This window comes from Topomyia yanbarensis, chromosome 3 (assembly GCF_030247195.1).
Source record: "Topomyia yanbarensis strain Yona2022 chromosome 3, ASM3024719v1, whole genome shotgun sequence".
NCBI classification, from domain to species: domain Eukaryota; kingdom Metazoa; phylum Arthropoda; class Insecta; order Diptera; family Culicidae; genus Topomyia; species Topomyia yanbarensis.
The window spans coordinates 129,069,669-129,088,199 of record NC_080672.1 but is presented as its reverse complement, the minus strand read 5'-3'; the positions used below and the strand labels follow the sequence as shown (position 1 = coordinate 129,088,199).

General features: G+C 37.5%; 1 protein-coding gene across 4 annotated transcripts in view; it reads right to left on the bottom strand.

The window, feature by feature from the left end:
* The window catches only part of LOC131687955 (bestrophin-4-like), an 84,273-nt gene that overhangs the window by 56,442 nt on the left and 9,300 nt on the right, over positions 1–18,531 (bottom strand). For all 4 annotated transcript variants that reach the window (XM_058972056.1, XM_058972059.1, XM_058972058.1 and 1 more), the window contains one exon: positions 4,173–4,917. In XM_058972056.1, coding sequence (XP_058828039.1) covers positions 4,173–4,243 — 71 coding nt within the window. In that variant the 5' untranslated portion in view covers positions 4,244–4,917. The remainder of the gene's footprint in view (positions 1–4,172; positions 4,918–18,531) is intronic.

Here is an 18,531-nt window from a genome sequence, read left to right as displayed (position 1 = left end):
ACCACATTTTAAAATTGTTGCATTTTTGATAGGTAGTAGTCTATCGATTCGCAATCAGTAAATTTTATGTAGTAGCTCACATATCGGCGAACTCGATATAATATCGGTTTTAGTTGGATTGCATTGTACGTTGACGTTTCGGCCCAAACAGTCGTTCCTGAAGGTGAGGGTCGCTCACACACTGTAAATGTATTTTTTTCGAAAATTCCAGTGAAGGTGTCATGTCTCTACATTAATAGTTAACCGAGCAATAAGGGATTAAGAGAAAAATGGCACGTTGTGGTCGGAAAGTTAATAAACGTGGAATCAATTATTATCTTGCGTTATAGAGTTATGGAGTCTTCGGAAATGTTGCTGTATGGCACTTAGCGCTTTATTTGGTTGAGTCATACTAGTTCAGAATTAAGTCGCTAGGGCGGCGCTGTTATCAACTTTTTAATGAAGCAAGAGATATGTAGTGTCTTCGAGAAAGTTGTAGGTCTGATCATTTTAAACATATCTTCTGAAGAGGAAAACTTTGTAGGTCCTGTATGCTTCGAGATAGATAAGGTCTTAGTTAATTCATTTACATACTTACAGATTGTTTTCAAAAATACACCATATTTCAAAACTTGTAGGACCTACAAAGTTTATATCTGCAGAAGATATATTAACAATTACCTGACATACAACTTTGCCGTAGACACCATCTTTCCATCTCGTTCCATTAACAAGTTGATATCAGCGCCACCCAAGCGACTGAATTTCGAATACAAAATATATATTTTTACAATAAAATCAATGTTAATTTGGAAATGCGGAATTTTCTCCTGTTCCTGTAATGCAAAATGTGGGTTGGACCGTTTTGGACGCCAGCCATTCAACTGTTAAAGCATTCGCTGCAGGTAGGGATAGAAGTTGACTTTCAACTCTTAAGTGTGACGTTATATAGGGTAGACGAGCCCTTATTCATCTCATTAGTCAGGATATCACACAATTTCGATTGCATCTCGGCTTATGGTGATTGGATTTCGCTTGAATAGGTATCAGCATACTTGCTTCGTTTCTAAGAAGCAGTAACAGAAAAAATCTGGTTTAGACAATGTAAAATACTCGCGTTTGAGCGGATCAAAAGTCGAGTACAACGCACCCTTTTTCATGCTACCATTTGACCTAATGCGTTGAATAGAGATAGTAGACTCTAACCACTGTATTCAAATGGGTGAATACGGGAGCTAAGATGAATTAGGGCACAATAACCCTGTGGTCTAAAATCCAAAGTATGAGAAATTATTTGGTTCCTGTGTACTGAATGTCCATGCATGATTTCGACTTTTTCATTTTTTTAAATTTTCAAAAACCTTTCAACTCTAATTGCAATGGAAAATTCTTCAGCATGTGTCTATTTATAATCACTATTGCGATTCAATTAATTTTACAATGTCTAAACTGAAACTAAAACAATATTTTATACACAAAAGAAATTCTAACGCGTAAGAGGATGATTCTGTAAAAGCCGAAATTGCTTCATTTATATTAAATTCACGAAATATACACATTAGTAATTAAAGAAATTTGTAGTCTACATCGATTGACGAAATAAATAAATAAATAATAAAAATAATAAAAACGAACATTTTTGGCTTTCTCATATAAAGAAAGGCTATGCAATCACTCCAAAAATCGATTTTTCAACCGAAGCCCGGAGGGCCGAGTGTCATATACCATTCGATTCAGTTCGTCGAGATCGCAAAATGTCTGTGTGTGCGTATGTATGTGTGTATGTATGTGTGTGTCAAATAAATTCACTCAATTTTCTCAGAGACGGCAGAGCCGATTTGCACAACCTTAGTTTTAAATGAAGGGTATACCGCTCCTATAAGACGCTATTGAATTTTTAGTTAATCGGACTTCCGGTTCCGGAGCTACGAGTTGAAGAGTGCGGTCACACAGCAATTTCCCTTATAAACTGGTAACCCTATGATGTCCGAATTATATCATACGTATTCAAATACGTTCAACATTACTTGGATTTGCGGCTCTAGAACATAAATCACCAATCAAAGTAGCTTTGACCACAATGGCCACCTATGAGGGTTCTTGATGCCCCCGGGGAACTAGCCAAGTTCATAAACTAATGTCATACATATTTTCTAGCAAACTCTTAACCGATTTTTAAGAACTCGAGTTCAAATGAAATGTATAATACTCCCATTAACTGCTATTGAATTTCATTCCGTTCTGACTTCTGGTTCCAGAGTTACAGTTTGGTTATTGCGGTCCCGTATGAATTTCTCATATGAACCGGTACAATCGTGATACCTCATAGGTTAAAAATCTATTGAAATGCACAAGGATGCAAAATGCCTACCTTTTCCACGGCTGTAATTTTTCTGCCTACATTCTCATTTCTCTCTCGATGCTGCTGTCATTCGCTAGTGCAGGACGCCCAGCGCTGTACGGCTGCCTGTGTGTAAAGCAGTAACATGACAGAAAACTACTGTCCCCAGTACAGCCACCAGACGCGAGCGGTACAGCTTCGCTTTCCTTATTTTACATTTTTTAATATTTTCAATCTTTTTAATATTTTTATTCAAAAATGACTACAATGAATGCGGCTCATTTACGCCACGGCCGGCATCAACGCTTTCGTGTGCGGGACTCTCCCTTTGACTATGCAGAGAAAAATGTACAAAGCGAGAGAACAAACTTTACTACGCCACACTCTCACCGAGCAGTCGGAGTACAGCAGCAAAACAAAAATGTATTCTACTGCTGTACGGCAAAATGTACTCGGTTTGACTACTGTTCTGGCAAGAGCTGTAGTGATGCGTCGCTGTAGCGGGCTGTACGGCTTGTGCAAATGTAAATATATCGAAAAAAATGTAGTTTATCGGTACCGTTGGCATCCCTGGAAATGCATATCAAATTACTTCGTTTCGCAGGCCAAGATCGCTGATGGCGAATCAAAGATTCTTGGAATACATTGTCCACTAACAATAATTTCGGAAGTCCCGGGTTCCGGGCATATTCCAAAACTAAAGCCACTTCGATGACGACTGAACCAATTTTAACTAACCTAATTTCAATTGGAAGGCATAAAATGCAGTTGGATGTTGGACCCCCACCACCCCGCATTTCAAAATATGTTAACATGAACACAACATTGAACTCACGCTGATTAAGCTAATAAAATATTATATTTATGTTTGTTTCAAGTGTGTCAGCGTCGACATGTTGCTTATCAGGTTCGTGATAGTCGTGCACTTATATATGCTTATCAAGGGTAATAAGAATGTAATAGACATTTCCAAAATGTTATTTTGAACGTAGCCAGGCATTACATCATTGTTTGAGTAAATGAGAAAGGCACAATTGCACCACTAGGTGGATTAATACAGGTTTTTCTTTGGTAATTCTCGAACAATACATACTCAGCTACGTCAATTATGGATATAGCCACTAACGATAGTAGGGATTCACCTTGCCCGTCAATGCGGTGTTCATTAGGGCAGCAAATGAGTGCACGGAAAAAAAACTGCAGAACCAGTTTAAAAAATACTTCATACGCAAAGTCTGAGTTAAATCAGTACAAACATTTTTAGCACAAACCATTTTATGTAAGTATGGAAATTATTATGGAAAAACAATTTGTTTCCCGCAGATTTAAAAATCTACTATCAGGTGCGTCTTACAAATATACTGAATGGTCATTCTGTAGATACAATAAAAACGAAAAAACTTTTTCTGAGGGCAGTTCATAACTGTAACAGTTAAGTCCTCAGTTATTACAAGATTGATCTCTTGGTCCACTGTACTACAAAATATAGTGTAACTTCGATTAACATGCTTTGTAGGATAAGAAGCGCCTTACAACGGTACGAACAGGCTAAGGCACCACAAACAGTTAAAATGGTTAAAATGTAGAATGAATTTTGCACACATCTATCCATCATGTTTACATAAATCTGATTTTTACATGTAAATGCGATACGTACCGTCAACATTTTGGTACCTATAGATTAGACACAACAGATAATGTCTACCGAACATGATCTATTGTGATGACTAGCGCTTCCTTATTGGTATTAGTAGGAGATAGTTATACTCATTATACGACTTCGAACTCAATGCATTTTTATTTCTGATTCTGATTCATTTGATTCGCTGGATACATTGAAAGCCCGACTTACCTGACCAGCAGTTTCAAGAAGCAACCGAAGCCCCGGCATGTGGCTACCTCGGCGGTGTAGGTAACGGTCATTGTATTAGTCCGGCTATTCCAACTCCGCTTGACGGCTATTTGTCAGCCTAATTAGCAACTGTGGAATCACCGGCACTTACTAAACGATGTCGCACCCTTATAACATGGATACCTTCTAACGGATTTTGAAAATACCGGCGCTGACATACATTAACACTTGGTATTCAATAACTAGAAATCTTCTCTGCATATAAGCGAAAAAAATTAACTTTTTAGCTATACAACATGTATCACTCGGAGACTTTAATCACATAACCACAGATTTCATCTTACTTTTCCACGAATGTGACTCACTTTGTCACTACACTTCTAATCTTCGCTTCATCAGGTAGTGTCGACATCACTTTTCGACAGAATCATCACATCAGATTTCTGTTTGCACTTACTGGAAATAACATCACATAGCACTTATCTCGCACTGTACGTGTACAATTGAGCTTGCGTAGAAACGTGAACTTTTTCTGCGTGGTTGTTGTCGCTGCGCGGTCTGGACGAGAATGGCGAGAGTGACATCACTTTGCGATGCCGCCGGTTCCGTTCATTCTGGTCCCAAAAAAAGAGAAGGGTGGTCGTCTTGCTGCTTCGTTCTTGTATGGGTTGACTTTAATTAGCTTCGATTCGAATATACATTCCGCGAAATCGTGTGACGGCTTGACGAATAATGATGGCTGATCCTAAAAATGAAAATCAGATGTTAGTGTTGGATTTGCACAGGTTGAAAACACAGGAAGTTCGCGCTTGGCTTAAGCCAGGGGGCTATGTCGGACGTTTCAACTGATTGAGAATCCGATTTTGTGACGCGACTATGCGGATCTGAGATGATTTGATTTAGTTGCTATAGGAAATTTTCGCATGAACAAAGAACTTGTCTGGTTTTGAGCGGGAGAACCGGTTTTTACGTGTTGGTTAATAGAACAGCAAATGGAAATTGTTCATGCAACAACAATTAAAGGGAAAAAGTATTCAAATTTTATGTATGATATTATTTTTTTCACAAAAATGTAATTGCAAAGATTTTTTGAAGGCAAATGATAAAACGGATTGATTGATGAGCAAAAATATCTAAATTCATCGAAAATATTGAAGTCTAGAAAACGATTTGTGGATGTGGTATTATTAACACATCAGCCCTCCTTATATATCAACATGAGCAGGAAATAATCCGTTGTCCATATTTTCGGTCTCCATAACCATACTTTTCGATTAGTTATCTCACTAACAAACATGAAATAAATAAAATATGATTATAATGCTCTAAACGAGTCGGAATGGGTGTTTGATGGCAGAGATCTAGGGGAACGTCAGCCGCAGGTATATGAAAGGAAATATAATGAAATTAATATATCAAATCATTTCCAAATAGTAGTACATCATTCTCAAATTGTTTTAAAAATTCGGTGCGAATTTTTAGTGAGCATTATCCAATATAATCGAATACAGTCTTATTGAGTATTGAATTTTGAATTCAGTAGAATATTATGTCTATGAATATTATATATAAATTATATATAAAAGAATATATTGGTAATTATGGGACACAACCACAATATCGCAACTTAGAGCTATTCAACCAGGTCACAGTTCTTAAACACTATCTGCTCAGTAAAACGGTATTGATGTATAGTTTTCTGAACAGATGTTCCATCGCCTTCAATACCTAGGAACAAATGATGTTACTAACAAATATACGGTTGGAGATTACAACAAATTAGCAGCAGCCAATCACAAAGTAACATCTGTTGGAGCTTTATATACAGTCTCCAAATACCTGGACATAGTCTGTTTGCAACCACCGACAACGGTCATGATACTTAGTTTACTTTTTGTTTCTACCAGCGAGAAGCGAACGACAAAACAAATACTTTATTCTTGAGTGGATTTCCAATAAAGAAAGGAAATCGTTATTTTTATTTTAGCCTTGGAAATTTACCGAGATGGTTTAGTCACGTCGACCTCCGGCGAAATAAGGTGACTATTGATATCCGATCTTTTCGTATAGGGCCGAATATTTACGATGTTAAACATTTGCTGAAGGTGAAAATAGAAACTTACGATCCAATATCAATATACTATCATATCGGGAATTCAGTAATGATAATGTTCAGTGAGTTGACCCAGGCGCAAAAAAACCTAAACACATTGTTGTGGATGACAGCGTTAAATAACATTCCAAAATTTACTCAAAGTAGCAAAGTGCTTTATTCTCTGGTTGGGTGGTTGAGAGGATAAGGCTACGGCGTAATAAGCCACTCGTAATCTGTTCGAGTCCCAGCTTGAATTTATTTTTGCGGTCAGTAGGATCGTAGCACTAGTTCTGCAATTATCCCGTAAACTTAAAATTGGCTGAGAAGTCTGTCGACAAAGAAGGTCAAGTTCCGCAACAGAACAGTATTGATTGTCCCACTAAAATATTGGGAGCAGCGTAGTCAGATGGTTTTATATGATGTCGGTATAATTTTGAGTAAAAAGAAAAGTGGCTAATATCAGTGACATAATTGAAGTGAAATAGAACACATACTTTAGCCGGTTTATTCGAGTTCAGCACGTCCTTAATATTAATACCAGTTCTTTCGCTATTCGTGAAAGTCGAAACCATCAGTCTATTTCCAGCTGCCGAAGCCATCGGTCCCGATCTACTCTGTACTTTTACCCGAACTTGGGCGACGGTGCGAACGAACAAAAACAGATACTTTAGACACAAGAATTGTTTGCAGAACAAACGAAACTAAATACTTTTATTCCTGATCATCGAGTTGAGTGGATTTTGGCGTACACGGGCAATGGTAAAATAAAAAGAAGTGGCATGGGTAACGGAAATTCCGTGGATAAATTCTTTTTTAAGTATTTCATGTGGTGTTTTTGTATTAGTATGCGGGGAAGCTAATATCAAAACGAGGAACATATGAGCCTGAGCACCACGATAGCATTAACATATCCAAACAATGAGAGTTAAGCTCAATAACACTGACAACAACGTCAATAAAAGTGAAGACCCAAGAAATTGTACGTCACAAAGTAAATGTTTCTACGCCGTGAAAAAGCTCTTCGCGCGCAATAGTACTTTGCATATACATGATCTGCCTGACGTTAAGCTAACGCATTGGACCGTGTCAAATACAAAAATAATGCAAACAAATTTCTTAGGATTCTTATATGCTAACTAGCATTGAATTTTATGCGAAACTGTTTTCCTATTCTTTAAAAATGCTTTCAATTGTTTCCCTTAGTTCTTTTTTCGATAGTTGTCCTACTGAAGCAGTAGAGCTAGGGTCTCGGCAGGGCTCCCCGTCAGAATCACTCACTAAACCACTGCTTAAGGCCAATTGCAGCGGGCTGTGATTCTTAATGTGATATTCATTGTATGGTTCAGATATGTGCGAGCGCAGGGATTTCCCGATTGCGTGTATCATCGCGAAAGGCTCTAGCGTTTGTGCGTTAACGTTTTCAATCGCGTGTGCGTTTGTATGTCGTATGTGTTAATGTGCATTTAACTTCGCATGTATAAAGTCGAAATTATGACCGTGTGTCTTTCGCATGTTCGCGTGTGTTCTTGGATGATCGCGCGCGGATTGTGAATCTGATGCTGAATTTAAGGTGTGCGTTTCAAATGCTAGAAGAGAGTGAGTTCTTCCATATCATTAGAGTTCCCAATCAGGTCCTCATGGAACGTATTGTCTAGTGGATATAAGCATTATTTTTTGATTGGTCGGAGGATAACGATTGCCGGACGTGACCAATTCATGATCGCGCGAACACGGGTGTTTGTAGGTAGATATGCTTTGATGATCGCGAAGAGCTTAAACGTTTGTATGTTAACGTGTTTGTTTCATGTGCTCGTGTGTATGTGACATCGTAGGTATAAATTCGATTTTATAGTCATGCGGATCGTCATTCCTATATTTAGTTTTGGGTATACAGTTCACATTCTGACAGGAAGTGAGTTACCCCATATCACTGAAGTTTCAGGTCATATCGCCATGAAACGGGTTGTCTAGAGGATATAAAAGCTTGTCTTTTTTCAATTGGTCCAATTGAAAGCATGGGCTTGGACTTCTGGTATCGAGGATAAAGACTTCCGGATGTAACCAATTCATGATAGCGCGAGCGCGGGAGGTTGTCGGTTTATGCTTGAGGCCGCGTTTGAAAATTTATAAAAATTTATTATGCTGAGACGTTCACCTTATCACCGGAAAGGTGTTTGCGAGAACGCGGGTGTAAATTGCGTGGATGATCGCGAAGGACTCAAGCATTTTAATGTTAACGTGATTTTCGCGTGAATAAATTCGTTTTTTATCGCCATGGAACATGTTGTTTAGTGGTTTCGAATGAAAGAGATTGTATATGGGAGAGTGAGCAATTAATGGTATTAGTGTGTGTTAGTATGAACCTAATTTAAGCTATAGTAATAAAAGGAATAATGACATGAAGAATAAAGAAAAAACCTGTTTTAATCCACCTAGCGGTGCAATTGTGCCTTTCTCATTTCTCTAAACTATGACACGGAGGCTATTTATGTTCAACATAATTGCGGAAATGTCCATTACATTCTTAGTACACTTTGCACTTATACACAATGGCATGCCAGCCACGAACTTGATGAGCTACGTGTCGACGGTGAAACACTTGAAACAAAAAAATATCATACTCCATTAGCCTAATCAGCATTAGATCAATGTTATCTGCTTGCTAACTCATTTTGTCATGCGGGGATGGGTATGTGAGGAGGGCGAAAGTCCCATGAACGAACAACTCCCCAGCTTAAATTGGTATGCTTTGTAATATAGTGGTGGTTTAAAGATGATGGGGTTGAAAGGGAGGGGTATGAGGTGGTGATCTGAGGGGTGATTTAAGGAGATTTTTAAAGGAGGGGAGTGAACAGTAGAGGGGGGGTGTAACCCCTCTCCGTAAACCATCAACTACGCCCCTGTTAAAATCCAGAAACCTTATGCGAGTCGAGATTAGGTTGACGTTTTTCAGAGTGATTGCATAACCTTTCTATATGAGAAAGGCAAAAATGTGCAAAATCCAAAAAAGTGAATCTTCGTCAAATTTTTTTCGTGTTTGCATCAAATCTCGACGTTTTATGCACCTTGAATACATTTAGCATCAAAAATAAAAATTCTATTTTTAATTTTTCCTATAGTTTTTATGAGAAATTTCTGTGTGGCCGCACTCTGAAACCCGTAATTCCGGAACCAGAATTGCGATCGATCCAAAATTCAATAGCAGCCGATGGGAAGGTTGCACCTTTCATTTGAGACTAAGTTTGGGCAAATCGGTCCAGCCATCTCTGAGAAAAATGAGTGACATTATTTGACACATACGCACATACATACACACACACATACACACACATACACACATACACACACATACAGACTTTTTCCGATCTCGACGAACTGAGTCGAATGGGATATGACACTCGGCCCTTCGGGCAGGGATTAGGTTGACGTTTTTCAGAGTGATTGCATAACCTTTCTATATGAGAAAGGCAAAAAGAATGAAATTAAGTAGAAGCGTATAAATTGATCGATATTATTTTTGGTACACATGAGTAGTAGAAAAGCAAACTACTAGAAGTATAACAAAAAAAGACTAATGAGGTAGAATAAAAGAACACATGTAACATGCAATAAAACTACTTGAATTCGTCTAAATTCCAACAAAGGATACTTATTTAACATTAACGACAATTGCATTCTGTTTCATGCTATGGTGACCGGAAATGGATGATTCACGGGCGTCGGTAAATTAAGCGTACCTTAATTTATTCGATCCGATCTTTCCGAATGAATTGAATCGAATACATGAACTGAACATCGGTAAAAAGTGACCAACTATTCTATCTTATACGCCAGTTCTGCATCCATTTCCTAACCCAGCTTTCACAAATACTCAGACGAACACATACATAGACAGACATAGTACATAACAATTATCCATTAGTACTAAAAAGTACAATTATTACAACACAACTACTAATAGGCTTTCCCCTACACCTCTTTTAATTAGTCTGTGCACGATATGAGTTTGTTAATTTTGAAAGATGACCGCTGTTCCCAGTCACTTCCGGAACCGTCTATGGTGGTCAATGTAGTCAACGAAAGTTCGGTTGGCCGTCAGTGGCCGGGGCTTTCGGAACAGACGATGATGGCCAATGTAGCCAAAGAGACTTTGAATGGCTGTTAGTGACCTAGTACTACAATTCCAAGCAGTTGTGGCCACATTTTGGAAAAAATTTCACCTTTATTGATTCATTGCAGAATTTGTTAAAATCGACATTTACTGCGTGATCGTACTCGTCACCCTGTAGTTCCGGAACTGGGAGTTGGATCCATTAGAAATTCAATAGCAGCCGATGGGTTGTACCTTTCATTTGAGACTAAGTTTGTAAAAATTGGTTCAGCATTCTCTGAGAAAAGTGAGTGAGATTGTGGTCACATATATACACAGACGCACATACACACACATACATACACACAGACGTTTGCCGAACTCGTCGAATAGAATCGAATGATATATGGCATTCGGCAGTCCGGGACTCCTTTAAAAAGTCGGTTTTCAGAGCAATTGCAATACCTTTCTATTGAGAAAGGCAAAAATGTTTAAAATTAAGAAAATATACTTGTTATGATCGAAAACAAAATATTGCCCAAAACTTCTGCAAAACAAAATGATATACAATACAGAATAAATTTCACATTAGTTAGGTCCACTACGAGGGAGAGCGCCGAATGGCTCATAGAACTCCGCCAACTAGCACCGGGCTTCCCTACATCTTACAATAAAAGTTAGTAAAAGAAGAATGAGCTCCAGTTGAGCTGCCATAGCTCTTCGAAGGTCGAAAAAATCTTGTAGGATACTCATAAACGGATCCTGTGCCGTTCCTCGTTTCTGAGTAGAAATGGATTAGTTATACACCCAGCGAAATATATAGAGAAATCATTTCACCAGGCAATAAAATAGCTTGCGATGTTGTTTGTAAATGTCAAATATTGTTATGTCTTAATGTGTTCGTTGTCGCTTAATGTTTGTTTAATTTAAACGTTCGTTATCTCATCCGCTCATTTAGAGGTTGAATTTTGTATAGGTATAGCTGTATTTTGTATCGGGCTGCTTGAGTAGCTTCGATTTCGACATATGAACAAATACCCCAATCCGAACAGCACGTGAATTAATTTATGCACATACTTATCACCACAGGGACAGTTTTTAAAATATGATAACAGTAATACGCTACACTGATACAAGTATTTACACTACACATGATTTCATTTTGATTTTCCTATTACTTATTCATATATATGTTGTCTTGAACTGGGTTGGAAACGGTCGACTCAGGTGGGACAAACTAATTGCAGTTGCGTGACAAGTAATATAAATACGAAATACATTTGTCCTTCTAAATTATATTATACTGCACGAATCACTGTAGATATTAGAGGTAAATATAAACTACATTATGTAAATTAAGCAAAGATGGAAGAATCACTATTAATACTAGTCGATCCCTACATTTTGAATTAATTTTTTGTCGAACAATCGCATCTAATATCTTGGATTCAGCTGAAAATATACTAAATCTATACTCAAGGTGACCATCTCACATACGTTATTCTCATTATTATTATCATTAGGGTGATGATCCAAACTTCGCAATTCAGGCGTTCGATTCGATGATTTAATCAGCCCAACGCTTTATTTGCTACTTTATTGTATTCATTATTGTTTTTGAGAAACGAATCAAAAACATGCCTAGCTTTTGATGCGCAATTTATTGAACTCGTAAAAAAAAAACAAATACCCCACCACCCTATGTTTTCAGCGGAAATGTAAATTATATGTCATTTCAAACTGGTTGCCGAGTTCGCTCAGAGAAGTGAAGGAAAAAAGTGCATGTCTATTAACTACCCATTCAGCATTCGATTCATTCTCGATTTAGATAAAATTCGAATAGAAAACCTGACATCGGAACTTTACAATGAAACTCATGCTGCGACAGAGCACTGATGCCAGAATTTGGCGCAATAAGCTTTACACACTTTAGACTCCCTCAGTTTGCCTCAATCATTCGATGGAATACTCAGAAGTGTGAATGAACTTGGCCTCCGCAGCCCGAGGGTCAATCGTTTCAAGGCCATTCTGCAGTTCGCGTGCTACCTTAGTTTCGTTTTCGCATTGCTTTAATCATGTTTCCCGGATGTTTCACTGTTTGCTCCGATGAACATTTATTTCTTCAGTATTTGGATGATATTTAAATACAGCGAGGACATGATTTTGTCAACCTTTTGCATTCGATTAAATTTGATTTTCATATTGTTGAGATTGGTGTGACAATATAGTGTTACTTTTTTCCATGACAAAAACCATTTCACAGTATTTTAGAAATTTGTCGCAATTAATAAAAATGATTTCATCAATTATTGAATGGCTTACTTTGATGCAGGATCGATTTTTAGAAATGTGCGGCATCTCTCCCCAAATTACCCTATACCATAGCGGTACCTGGTACATTGCCCACGAACTAAGCAAAATTCGTGTACCTAAATTCTTTCATAGATGCAAAAAATACAAAAATTTAAAATCCGCGCATTTTTCAAAATTTTTGCGCAGGACCACCAGGAAACTATTTGATAATAATACAAATTATATATGTGGTTTAGCCTAGGAACTTAAAACGAATATTTCAACAACTTTTTTTAATGTAAGCAAAATAAACGTACCGATGTCGTCAGTGCTCTAATATTATTAATCTAAAATACATCATAGAGCTGACAAAATCGGTACATTACTGCATTGTTTTTCTACCTTTTGACATTAAAAAATGTCTTACTCCACTATCTGGGGCTAGGTGTCATTCTAAAATCTAAACTATCTCCCATGTAACGAAACTATGTAAGGTTTGCACGCTTATAACTCCGATATTACTATATGGATTTTAATCATTCATACACCAACCGATTCAGAAACACCTAACTTAAATGTCGGCAATAATTTAATATCTCCCCAATAAAAGTAGACTTTTGGAAATTGGTAAAATTAAAAAGTTCACGAAAAACGGGAAAATTACCAATCGTGAGGCAGATTTCTCAGACACAGCCCTCATTAGAGGGCACCTTAGTCGCTCAATCAAACCCGAAAAGTCATAAATAGAAGCGACGCATGTCCGTTTAAATCAGTTGTTGCTAATATCCCATACGAGCAACATCGTCTCCGGGCGATGCAATAAGCGCTATCGATTTTCGGCAACGTTGGCAATTTGGCATTTGCACACACTCGCACCTAGGTGACTAAACCATATACGGTTAGTTTATAAATAGAGGTGACGCGTACACGTTTGAATCAGTTTTTGTTCTTATGTCGAACGGGTAAGATCATGGCTGCAGCGTCTGGACGCTACACTAAGCGGTAGACGCTATGCATTTTCGGCAGCGGTTGCAGTGTGCGGATTTTTCGGGTACCAGCACGGTATCACAGAATGATTTGCAAAGTGGGTGGGTGGGGTGGTTTGGATTTTTATTCAATACGGCAGGATGCGACTTATGTGTGCTGCTTGAGAGTGTTGCGTCGAAAAAAAAAATTATTTTTATGCATGCGTGTGCGTTATAACTTGTTAATCCATGTTTACGGCGCTTTGTAGCTGCGTAGGGTAAAGAGTCTATTGGCTTTCATATGTTTCATATTTCGGTTATATGTGATATATATTTCGGTTATATGTTTTTGCCTTTCTCAATAGAAAGGTATTGCAATTGCTCTGAAAACCGACTTTTTAACGGAGGCCCGGAGGGCCTAGTGACATATACCATTCGATTCAGTTCGTCGAGTTCGGCAAATGTCTGTGTGTGTGTGTGTATGTATGTATGTGTGTGTGTATGTGCGTCTGTGTGTGTGTACGCGAACACAATCTCACTCACTTTTCTCAGAGATGGATGAACCGATTTTGACAAACTTAGTCTCAAATGAAAGGTGCAACGTTCCCATAGGCTGCTATTGAATTTCTAATGGATCCGACTTCCGGTTCCGGAATTACAGGGTGATGAGCACGAACACGCAGAAAATGTCGATTTTAATAAATTCTGCAATGAATGTATAATGGTGAAAATTTTTCCAAAATATGACCACAACTGCTTCGATTAGTAGTATTAGGTCACCAACATCCATTCAAAGTCTATTTGGCCACATTGGCCACCGTCATCGGTTCCGGAAGCCCCGGCGGAAGTATCTGAATTCAGAATAACAGTCACATCGGTTTCTCGGAGATGGCTAGACCGATTTGACTAAACTTGACCTCAAATGAAAGGTATTGCGTCCCCGTAATTGGCTATTTAATTTCATCCCGATCCGACTTCCGGTTCCGGAGTTACAGGTTGTGGCGTGCGATCACATAGCAAATTGTGATTCAAACCGATACTCCGATGAAAGCAAAAAAGGTAAAAATTTCGCTAAAATGTCTCTCAAACAACTTAAATTTGCAGTTCTAGGTCACCGACGGCCAACCAAACTTTTGTTGACTACATTGACCACCATAGACGGTTCCGGAAGTGCCCGGGAAAAGCGGCCATCTTTCAAAATTTACGAACTCACATCAGTTTCCCGGAAATGGTTGGGTCGATTTTCACAAACTTAGTCCCAAATGATAGCTATAATACCCCCACAGATGTGTATAAAATTTCGTACGGATCGCTTATATGAGTCCGGAAATATAGACTAAACCGTCCGGTCACATATGAAATTCCCATACAAGCCGGAACTCAAAATTTTTTTTCAAAGGGGGGACCCCATGAAATTTCAGAAATCGAATTCGTATTTTTGATGCCAAACATCTTTAAAATGCATGAAACGTCGAGATTTTATGTTATCTCGAAAAAATTTTTTTTATGGAAATCGACTTTTTGGGACTTTGCCGATTTCGCACCTTTTTTCAGTTCAATATTACCGTGGCTGTTTTTTCTTTTTCAAAATTTTACAACTCGAATAATGATTTATTTTCCTGTATATAGTTGTCATGTGATGTATAATAATAAAATGTAATATATGCATTTAAAAGCTTTTAATGAATATAAACATCGCACACATTCTCGTGATTCATGATTGAGAAAGGCACAATTGCACCGCTAGGTGGATTAAAATAGGTTTTTATCAGTAAGGCATCTGACAACGTGCTTCTGTAGTTATTGCACTGTTCAGCAGCGTAGTATTTTATATAGGAGAGTACACTCAGGTTTTTTGCGCGGTATTTTTTTACGCGGATTTTGAAATTTACGCGGTTTTCATTTACGCGGCCTGTATCCCCCGCGTGAAAAAACCTGTAATTGCATCGGAAACAATCACATTCCTAGCAGAACTTTTTGTTTTCTAATTTCAAACACTTTTGTCTTGTACTGTACAAAACGGAAAATTTTACCGTCCCAGCAGCAGTTTAAGCGGGTGTTCTTTTTCGATTAAAATTCAAGCCATGTCTTAGGCGTTACTGGACTTAAAATTGTTTTCCCAGTTTATGCACTCAGAGTATCTGTCCTGCCCTATGTATTTAAAACACAGTTCTAATCGCGTTTCAAAGTATACAACAAATAGAACGGTTAGGTATACCAATTTAAATTTTAAAATAAATCTGTTTTAAATTATGAAACAAACCGCTGTACTGAAGATATAATTATGTCAGTCCTATTACCACATAAAACACCTATATAACATAAAACGCTGCAGAATTGGTTTAATAATACAATGTTTACACTACAGAGTTATAACACGTTATAATAATTAGCAACAAGGAAAATGTCACCAAGATAGCATAAAAACCCGTTTTAACCGTTAGTGCGAACGTTGTATAACAATGTAATTTATCAAATAATGTCATTTGTTCAACCACTAATCGATCAAGAAATACTTAACCTTAAGATTGTTTACTTAAGTTCATTAGTACATTATTGAAAATTTAAATGGAAAATGAAATTTCATATTTCATGGAGAATCTGTATATTTCCGTTGGCGGGCGTGGGCTTCCTCATCACAGCTCTCAATATGGAACTTTTCTTTTGAATATATTTTCTGGACAGACCAGCCTATTTTTACTAGATGGATCAGCCAAATAATGCCAATCACCTGGTGAGATACTTGATTAATTGTAATAATAGATTACCGTTAAATGACCTTCAATAAATTATGTTTATTGGGGAGGGTATATAGCAAATTGTAACATATGAAAATAGGCGAGTGAGCAAGAACGTGAGTCGATATGTGTGATAGATAAAATTCATTTGCACGCTCTTGAAAAAAGCTACATTTTTAATGTCACTGTGGTCGTGTCCTGTACACAACCCTTCAATTTTTATATTCAAAGAGACCTGAAGTTAATCACATAAATTTTGATTATTTCCTGCCTATTAAAAATGTGATGCTGAAACAGGCGACTCTAATTATCTGTAATTAACAAATACAATCATGACAATCTATTATTCCAAGATGAATATTATTAAGCCTCATCGATAGAACATGCTTTTCCTTTGTGTGAACAATCAATTTCGTCAAGCAGTTTTATCACGGATTCTGAGCCCCGAAGTGTTTATACAAACTTCATTAGAGTTTAGGTGTGTATGATTACAACAGCGTGGAATACACGCGAATAATAGAAAATCAGGACTGATTCAAATGTTTGGAACCATGCATGGTAAATTGGTAATCGATTATTCTCGAGTTAAGTGAGTAAAGTTTATTTTGAAAAGCAACTCAGACGGCGCCGGTGGTTGAGTGGTGAGCGTGACCGCCACCCATCCCAGTTGATCTGGGTTCAATCCCAGCCAAGGTCGTTGAGACTTTTCTGAGGTAAAAAAAGCGAAGTAAACCCGTTGTTCCCCGGTTCATGAGTTTGACGTGTCGATATCTAGTCCACTAACAAATATTCTGCTCTCGTGATACTTGTGGAGTGCGCAGTAGTATATACGGCCTCTAGCAAAAGCAAGTATCGGACTAACATTCCTTCCCTTTCCTTCCGCGATCTACGCTCGGGCCTGGTCGGCACCGGTATTGATCAATAAACACTTTAGGATTACTAGGAGTTGCACATTGAAAGATGTTTCGCTACTCCCAAGCATAATTATCTTATACTGATTCCCAGTGCAACTTTAGCTAGTCCGGACCGAAAACGGAGTAGTAGCCAGTTTATTACGGAAAGGAACAAATTGAGAGCTATATTGGCAAAAAATGTAATCCAACAAACATCGTATACGTAAAAATGTACGCAGTCGTTTATTGATAAAAATGGTCAGAAACGGCTTATTTATTGATCTTCTACCAATTGAAAAAAACTTATTTTTCTATATGTCAAAGATTTTACAATGATAAGAGCTTATTTTTCGGTACCGTAAACCGGGGTGACTTTGATAACTCGAAACTTTTTTCGTAGATTACTTATTTAGCTAGAATAGTCTATCTAATTATTTCCATTTGAAATGAATTTTACTCTAAACTTATAAAGTAGTGATTTGTTATACTTTTTGAGCTGTTCAATTTTTGAGTACAAAATATACAAAAATCCAAAATTTTAGTTTACCTCATTTTGACGAAGCTTCGTAAAGTGTCTATTTTCTATACCAGTGGTTCTCAACCTTTTGTGTACCACGAACCCCTTAGAAATCACCCTGGATTGCCGTGGACCCCCACGGATAAACATCGATTTTGTATGCTATCTAAACGTTATTTTCAGTTTGTTAGGAAGCAATATCTGAAACTTCAATATGCACTCGGAAAATATATTTTTCTTCGCGTACCCCCAACTACGACTTCGCGGCCCCCTAGGGGTGCGCGGACCCCAGGTTGAGAATCACTGTTCTATACAATAAATAAATCTTAGATTTTAGCAAGAATAGTAAATTCTAAGCGATTTTTTTTTCTTTTGAGTCGGATGTGCCAAATTTATTTTTAAGAGATTGCTTATTTTAAAAACATTTTTTGTGAAACTAGTTTGCAATTATTTCAAATTTTTTCAGGCTTAAATTCGCAATATTTTTTAATATTCAATGCTCTAACGTGTTAAAATGGATGAAACTCTTTGTTAATTGATAATCCGCTTAAATAAAATAAATTTAGCGGTTAAACAAGTTCTTAGCTTCTTTTATTCCGGTTGGACCCGAAATACATAAATAATATTTCAAGTTTTGTGAACTATTTCACAAGTACGGATATTGGATCGTGATTAAAGTATTAGGAATCATGAATTAGTTCACGAGGATTGAATTGATTCATGACTAAAATTCCGAGTTTCGTGAAGTAGTTCCCGAAAAAATATGCAG